Genomic DNA, 8,061 nt, shown 5'->3' with positions numbered 1-8,061 from the left:
ATGGCACTACGCTTCCCCATATTTCTGTTGTAAACTGTGTCGGATGTGTGTTATTAAAACACTTACCGTTTGTTTGCACATGTGAAACACACAATGACAAAATGTACACGCACTAAAATTCATTATTTATAAACAGTGTACTATTATTCAAATACTTTACTCGTTTATGTGAAGTTTTCTTGAATGTTTTTTCTTTTTTGTATCTGAGAAGCACAATAATATATTACGGTTATAAAGTTTCAACTTTTTTAAATTGATGCTAGTCATCCGACCATGCGCAAGCATTGGGCGCGTGAGCAGTCACCGACACTTTACGGGAAAGGCCGAGCCAGCCAGAGCAATAACGAGCCTAACACTTCTAGAGGCGAGGTGTGGCCCCCTCCGTTCCAGGCTCGCCAGTGCTCAACAAGCACGTCCGGGCTGGAGCTGACTGCTGACGAAAACAGGTAAGGGCAGTCGCGTCTGTCTAATGTGTCGGAGCTGATGGTGCAGATGCAGATTGACATTTTATTGGTTCAAGTGCTCTATGATGTCGGGTGCTGATGGTACAGTCTCGCGGAGTTGATATATCTGACCATATTTGGCGAACTTGAACTTCCGAGGTCAGACAGGTCAGTCAGTGCCATTTGAACCTGACGTCATCAACAAAATCCGGTAGTGAAAAGCAATGAGTACAAACAAAGTTCAAGATACTGCGAAAATAATTATTTCTAAACAAAACATTTTAATTTTAGGTTTTTATAATTTCGTCTTAGCACCATTTTGTTGCATGTATTTTTCGTTAAGGTACTTTGAAACTGAAAGCGAAGTACCAGAAAACGTAAATAAACATTGTTAAAGTGCGTAGGCATCAAAATAACATGTTTGTCCTAAATATGTATTAAACACAAACAACTTCCAAATAACGTATGGAAATTCCACTGATATGAATTTTACTTAATCTATTTATTGTATAAATCTCTCGAGCAAAGCCAAGCAATCTACAGTGATTTTGTGGACCAGATGCATCAGACGCTGCTACTGCATGGTCGGACATCAGTCAGACGCGGCTGCGCGGTTGCAGCGAGGCCATAACGGTCCCCGGGGGGAGGGGCAGGGCACGCACATGGGCCACTGACCCGGCGCGAGGCTCGCCAGGACGCGCGTCACACCTCTCGCTCGCGCGGCCGTCAGCATTGCCAGTAGCGCTTTATTCACTTTATTCACTGCCTTCATGTCTTTAGATCTAGTTAATGCAGCAACTATGTTATCGGCATTCCTCGATCGAGCGCTGTGTTCTATCTTCTGCCTGCAGTAAGCAAGGATGGAAATATTTCGAGGTACATTTATAAACAATCTTTGGGCGGTCATCCTAGAAAGTAGGGCGATTAGGACTATAACGTAAATTCGCTTTAGATTGCAGAATGTATTTCAATTGGCATTTACTCTCTCTTTCCAGTGTCAGATTTCTGTCATTAGCGCTGTTCTTTTTTCGGCGTGCTTTGTGGCCAGATCTACACTGTTGAGCAAAAACGTTTTAGACACCAATTTGTAATGCAATATAATTTTTTTAATGTAGGTATCTGAAACATTGTATTTTTCAAAGTAAGATTTGGAATGAGAATTTTAGAAATACATTTTCATTTTGTACTTTATCAAAGGCATCATCTGATAACATTGATTACCTATTTCTAAGGAGTGGTAATTGAAAGACGCCATCTGGTTCTAAACTTTTTTTAATAATTTTTTTATGATTTAATATTAATGTTGTTCTTTTGAGCATAGCAGATAAAAAGTGAAATGGCTTGTCATTTATAGTGACGGACTGCTACAAAAGGTTTGTCGTTTGAAATAATAATTGGTTTTTATAGTTCAATTTTATTTTGTTGACTGCAACGTTGATAATAATATCAATAGAAACTAATTTAAAGTCTTAAATAACAATAAACTCTAATATTAAAATATATTAAAATTTAATATATTAAAATATGGTATAAAAGATGACGTTTTGAATGATAAAAAGCTGGGTAGTATCAATCTGACAGCGGTGGTCGCCATTCTCTCTGCACGGCGAGTTAAGCCTGAGACAGACAACAGTGCGGTTGAAAGGCAGGAGCCAGCTTCGTTGGACGGGCAGAGACAGTATTCTAGGAAGCAGGAGGAGAGAAATATGACTGATGTGGTAATATCGTCGGCTCAAGGTCACTTCATCCACAACAAGAGCTTGTGACGAAAACTTAACGTTATAAATTCTAACCAACATGATCCTTTTATTGCTGCTTTAAATTGTATACATTAATTAAAATATAATCTCAAAATAATGTAAAAACACAATAAATAAATTACATAATAAATACATTTATATTGTACGTAACTCCGCACGATTCATAAGAATTGTGAAATTTGTAACTAACAATCAAAGGAATTAAAGGGAAAAAAATCTTATCTTCGAATCTTTCGTAAACAACCATAACAAGGTATATTTTTGTGCTTTTAAAGTGTTTTTTTTTTTTTTTTAAATAAAAAAGTAACTAAAATCATTATTGCGAGTGAAACGCCACTGTCACATTCCCAAAGAGTTGTAGAATCGAATGTGTTACTACGTGGCAGTTCGGTGCACTGTCTGACCACTCGGTGCATAGTTGGGTCACTCGGTGCACTGACAGGCCACTCGGTACAATGTCGGGTCACTCGGTGCGCAGTCGGACCGCTCGGAGCACTGACAATACACTTGGTACGATTTCGGGCCATTTGGTGCATAGTTGGGCCACTCGGTGCACTGAAAGGGCACTCGGTAAAATGATGGGCCACTCGGTGCACATTCGGGTCGCTCGATGCACATTCGGGCCGCTCGATGCACTATCGACAATCTCGGTGCACTATCGAACTGCTTGGTGCACTATCGGACTGCTCGGTGCACTATCGGACCACTCGGTTAACTGTTAGACCACTTATGCTGGACTCTCTCAACTGTCCGTGCATGGCGTCACCCGAGTGTAGTGCAAGCACTAGTGGTCTCCCAATGGCTTCTGTCCGCCCCAGTTGCTACCCAACACCTGACACTTTCTCAACACCCATATTCCTGTCGTTTTCACCGACGTTCACGTAACTGCGAATATGCAAGCTGAACGTGTTATGTTTTAACGTAAAGATTTTATTAGTTTTTTTACGTTAGTGGAAAAGCGTTCTTAAATACCTTTTTGAGGTTATACTTCTTTAGGCGCGTTATAAAAAAAATACTGAGACAGGAATTTTAAGATGCGCGCGCATCACTGTAACAGAAAATTAACAGGTTGAAGCTGCCCGCTAAATCGCTCATAAAGTCTCGAAGAAAAGCTACCAACCAACAAAATAGAAATAGAACCTCTATTAGAAGCGCATGTTGGCATGCTCGTCGCCTCTGATCACTGTTTTCATATTTATAATATTTATCCACATGTTTCTAGTTTCTACATTCACAACACGTGTTTTAGTTTCATACAAGTGCGAATTATATATGTGCTAATAAATTATATTCAGTAGTGATTTAAATTGAATATTTTGATTAATATTATTTACTATTCGTAAATATTAGTAACAAATTGTGCCTTTATACTTTTTCAAGTGCTTCAATATAAATGAGGTTAACTATCCGTATGTATTATTTATTCATATAAATTAAAATATTAATATTTAATATAAGTAATACTAAATATTATTAAATTATTAATGTTAAATATTTATTATTGGTTATTTATTACTTACAAAATAATAGAATAAATTTAATAAAACATTTAATAAAAAATTTATGATAAAATTAAAATCGAACATCACATTAAAATATTAATTTTTAATATTTATTATTAAGTTGAATAAATACCTAATAAATATTTATAAAAATAAATGAACAAATTTAATGAAAACTTTGTGAAAAAAATGAAAAGTGAATATTAAATTAAGAAAATAATAAATATTTGAAAAATGAATAAACTTAAATTAAATTGTTGAATTTATTATTAAATTAATTTTCTTTTAAAATATTAAATAATCAATTATAAATATTTAAAATTAAGAATCTTATAATATTTAGTACACATTATGTCATATATATTTATTTTTCTCTAAATTTTATTTATTTAACCATTCCAATTTAAACTGAACTTTATTGACTGTGTTGACTATCTTTTTCCAGCCCTTTTATTAATTTATTGTAATTAATTATTTGCCTGCAATTAAAAACTATTTTTCAATGATGCCAAAGAAGTATAACTTCTCACGCGCGTTCATAGGTACACGCACACATTTACTTTTCTATTTCATACCACGATTAATTTTTTAAAAGTAGTAAATTAAGAGATTATTTTAAGTGGTTTTGAGGAATATAAAATTATATTGAAAACATCTTGCTATTCGAGTGAGGTGGCGGTGTGACTTCTTACTGTGAGTTCAAAGCAAAGTATTTAATGACGCCTATTTTAAAAAATACAGGAGGAAAATTTCTGTTCCAAAATACAAAGTTTTAGCTTTATATAGTTTCAGTTGTGAAATAATGATTTGTGTGTTTGAAATCATGACGGTTTTGTGTTTTGAATTGTTCTAACATTTTAATAAAGCATTCTTTACTTCATGTAGTTTTATTGCATTCTTTCCTGTTTCGTTTTCGATAGATAAAAAAATAGAGTTCATACTGTACAACCGTTATTGTGTTTGTTGCAATACGTTTCTAATAGGTAACGTCCAAACGTCACATTTTAAATTTTTTGTCTCACAAACATGTATACAAAAAGTATACTTTTTAAGCTATTTGTTGCAAGGCCAATGTAATACATTAAAATAACAAACAATGGCAATATTGAAAATGGTTCCACACGAATGAGTGTACTGGTGAAGGAATTGCACGGAGGCAGACCAGCTGAGCTCGGGAGTGGGGAGCGAGGAGGGGCGGCAGGTCTCGGGACGGCTGGAGCGCCAGTCTCACAGGACGCCATGTGCAGGCTGGTGCTGATGCTAGCGCTGTGGCGCGCCCACTGCGGCGCCAGGACGCTGCCCGACGTGCCCAGCGCGGTGTACCCGCCCGTGCCGGACCAAGGTCAGTGGCGCGGCGGCCGTCTGGCATCTCGATGCGACCAGGTCTCGTCGCCAAACTAGCATTGTATCATCTTGCTACCAAATACATACGTACCGTAAATAACATTTCCACACAGAAGCATTGTAACGTTTCTGCAATGTCACGTATAATATATGTGTCGTAAATGTTATTCTCTATCAATTGCCTAGTAATAGTAATCGATTCCGAAACAGAAAAAAATAGTCTTATCTTCAATTTCATTGTAAGTAATGTAATTTTTTTGATGACATAATTCATTAACCCTTCCAACTGGAATCATAACTACTGATTTTGGCGAATTCGTGATAGACTGAACCAGAGGTGTACTATACTTTCACAGAGACCCAAAATTTCCAAGAATTCATGTAGTTGTAGAATGGTTAAGTAGCATAGGGCCTTCAACACACGCGTTTGTGATCGAACACTGGTCGACCATGTCAGAGAGGAAGAGAGCAGCGAAAGAGCTGGGATCGACTGAGGTGCCCTGCTACAAGTGAGGCTTCTTGGCAAACACACGTTTATTATAGTATAGTAAACACGTCCACCATTTGAAAATTATGACTATTCCTTGTAACTGCAAGTATTCTGTGTAGTCTTGTGAAAAGTGGCAAGGGTATGTGTTTAAGAGGCATCTGGGTTAAATTGCTTGTATTTACGAAGATGGGACGTTTCCTCATGCTTGTCGCCTAGAGGCAGAGCGACTGCTGCTCCCTGCTGGCGGTCAGCCCGCTTGGTGGTCAGGAGGCGCCCTATCGCAGACTGACTGTGGGTTTTCTGAGTATATAGTAGACATTAGGTACGTACGTATACATGCATGGAGGTTTGGGGAAACAAACTGGTTACTTAAAAAATATTATGTACGAATCTGTGAGGTTGATTGTACTTTGCGTGGTATGGAACTGTTAAAATATATTAAATGTTAGCAAATGTAATTTAACGTTTTATCGTATTTAACTAAATTTAACCTATTTATTGTTGATTTAATAAATTTAACGATAATAATATGCCGAAAAGTTTCATAACATTTTTTCTAGTAGTGGAAGCATGAAATCTATAATAACGTGGGGGAACCGTGTAGCGGCTGAAAGAAGACATTATGTATAGCTTCACTGCCCGCCAACCAACCAATGCGAAGTAAGCAAGTGTGGCCTGAGCCATTCGCCCACTCGTGCGAAGCTTGACCTGGTGGATGTCACAGGACCAATCAGCGGTGGGCCATGTCCTCGAACAATACCTGCGCTGCTAGGGACTGGCGTCTAGCCTGGAGGTTCAAGCACTCTGAAAATGACTCGTTATTTCCTAGCAATATGTTGGTACACATATCACGCCAATTCTGCCAACATCAGGGAGGTACTTTATAACAGCCTGACTCAAACAATCTCTGCTGCCGGAATACTTTTAAACCAGTCATCAACATCGTCTACTAAACAGCAAATTAATTTGGCCAAATTATAGGTACGAAGAAAAATATCTTCGCCCCAAATTATTTCGTTAGCAGACATACATGAATGAGTATATGAATGAACGCATCCAATGTGCTCGTGTGGCGTTGGAAGAACTGTGTCCCTAGCGAATCAGTGCAGCCGGTGAGTGCAGTGTGGCTGAGTGTGTTGCAGTGTGGCTGAGTGTGTTGCAGTGTGGCTGAGTGTGTTGCAGTGTGGCTGAGTGTGTTGCAGTGTGGCTGAGTGTGTTGCAGTGAGGCTGAGTGTGTTGCAGTGAGGCTGAGTGTAATGCAGTGCGGCTGAGTGTGTTGCAATGTGGCTGAGTGTGTTGCAGTGTGGCTGAGTGTGTTGTAGTGTGGCTGAGTTGTTGCAGTGTGGCTGAGTGTGTTGCAGTGAGGCTGAGTGTGATGCATTGTGGCTGAGTGTGTTGCAGTGTGGCTGAGTGTGTTGCAGTGTGGCTGAGTGTGTTGCAGTGAGGCTGAGTTGTTGCAGTGAGGCTGAGTCTGGACGACATCAGGTTCCTGCAGGAGAATGAGGAAGACCCAGAAGTGAGGCCCGGGTTGTTCCAGGGTGACATGGCTCTTACGTCGGAGGTGAGAATTCTTCGCTGCTCACTCGCCTACCATAAAGCATGTTTATATTTGCACATGAGGCTCAGTATTTTATTTAGCTGGCTTTTGTCCAGAGTAGGATAAATTGCTCTTATAATCAAGTAAATCTATTAAACACGTTTGAGGAAACATTTACTTTAGCTTTCTAGCAGGTCTGTCCTGAAATGTGTTTCTCTTACATTTTATTTAATAAACATACGAATAGAGTTTTTTTTGTGGTAGTAAAAAAATTAAATTCTAATTCATAGCCAGATAATAAATTTTATATTGGTCGTTTAGTTCTAGTATGAATGTCTGGGGATTTTTCCTTGGGAAGTGAAAGTAGTTTCTTGAAGTAACGTTGGTGCGTTTGTGTCTCTGAGCCAAAGATTTTCCAGCTCTACAACTATTGGCGAGTCGGCCTAAGGTGGGACGTCATGCCGGAGAGGATGTGGAAGAATGGCACCGTTCCTTACGTCATCAGTCCGTTATACGGTGAGTGGAACATAATACAAGTAGCTATACATTTGGCCATGTTATTAGAATGCTATCTTCCTCGTTATTGTAAAACAGCAATATTGTGCTAGTATAATAGGTGATGTTTTTCACTTGAGTTATAATCACATATTTTTATTTTTAAAAATAGAAGCTATTGGTTTACAGCATTTGGTAGAAGTAATTTCGTGAATGGCACGGAAGTCTATTGGAACAGAAATGTGAAAATAAAAATTGTGCTAACTTATGTGAACATCTCAGAAAACTCAAAAAAATATGACGGGCCTACATGATTCATCCGTAAATATTAACTTTCGTGAATTTCGGGGATATAGTAAGCATATTGGTGTGCCAAACTAATAGTTTTAATCGTACAATTATCCTATAATACTTTATGTTTTAATATATAAATATAAAAATAAATAATTAAAAACAACTTCAAAAATAGGCATTGCAATTTTATAATTCC

General features: G+C 37.9%; 1 protein-coding gene across 2 annotated transcripts in view; it reads left to right on the top strand.

The window, feature by feature from the left end:
* The first annotated feature begins 4,934 nt into the window (after positions 1-4,934).
* Positions 4,935-8,061, top strand: part of LOC134527253 (hatching enzyme 1.2-like) — a 144,420-nt gene continuing 141,293 nt past the window's right edge. For both annotated transcript variants that reach the window (XM_063359768.1, XM_063359767.1), the window contains exons 1-3: positions 4,935-5,047; positions 7,000-7,100; positions 7,496-7,592. In XM_063359768.1, the coding sequence (XP_063215838.1) occupies positions 4,945-5,047; positions 7,000-7,100; positions 7,496-7,592 (301 nt within the window). In that variant the 5' untranslated portion in view covers positions 4,935-4,944. The remainder of the gene's footprint in view (positions 5,048-6,999; positions 7,101-7,495; positions 7,593-8,061) is intronic.

This window comes from Bacillus rossius, chromosome 1 (genome assembly GCF_032445375.1).
Source record: "Bacillus rossius redtenbacheri isolate Brsri chromosome 1, Brsri_v3, whole genome shotgun sequence".
Taxonomy (NCBI): domain Eukaryota; kingdom Metazoa; phylum Arthropoda; class Insecta; order Phasmatodea; family Bacillidae; genus Bacillus; species Bacillus rossius.
This window is presented reverse-complemented; position numbering and strand designations above follow the sequence as displayed.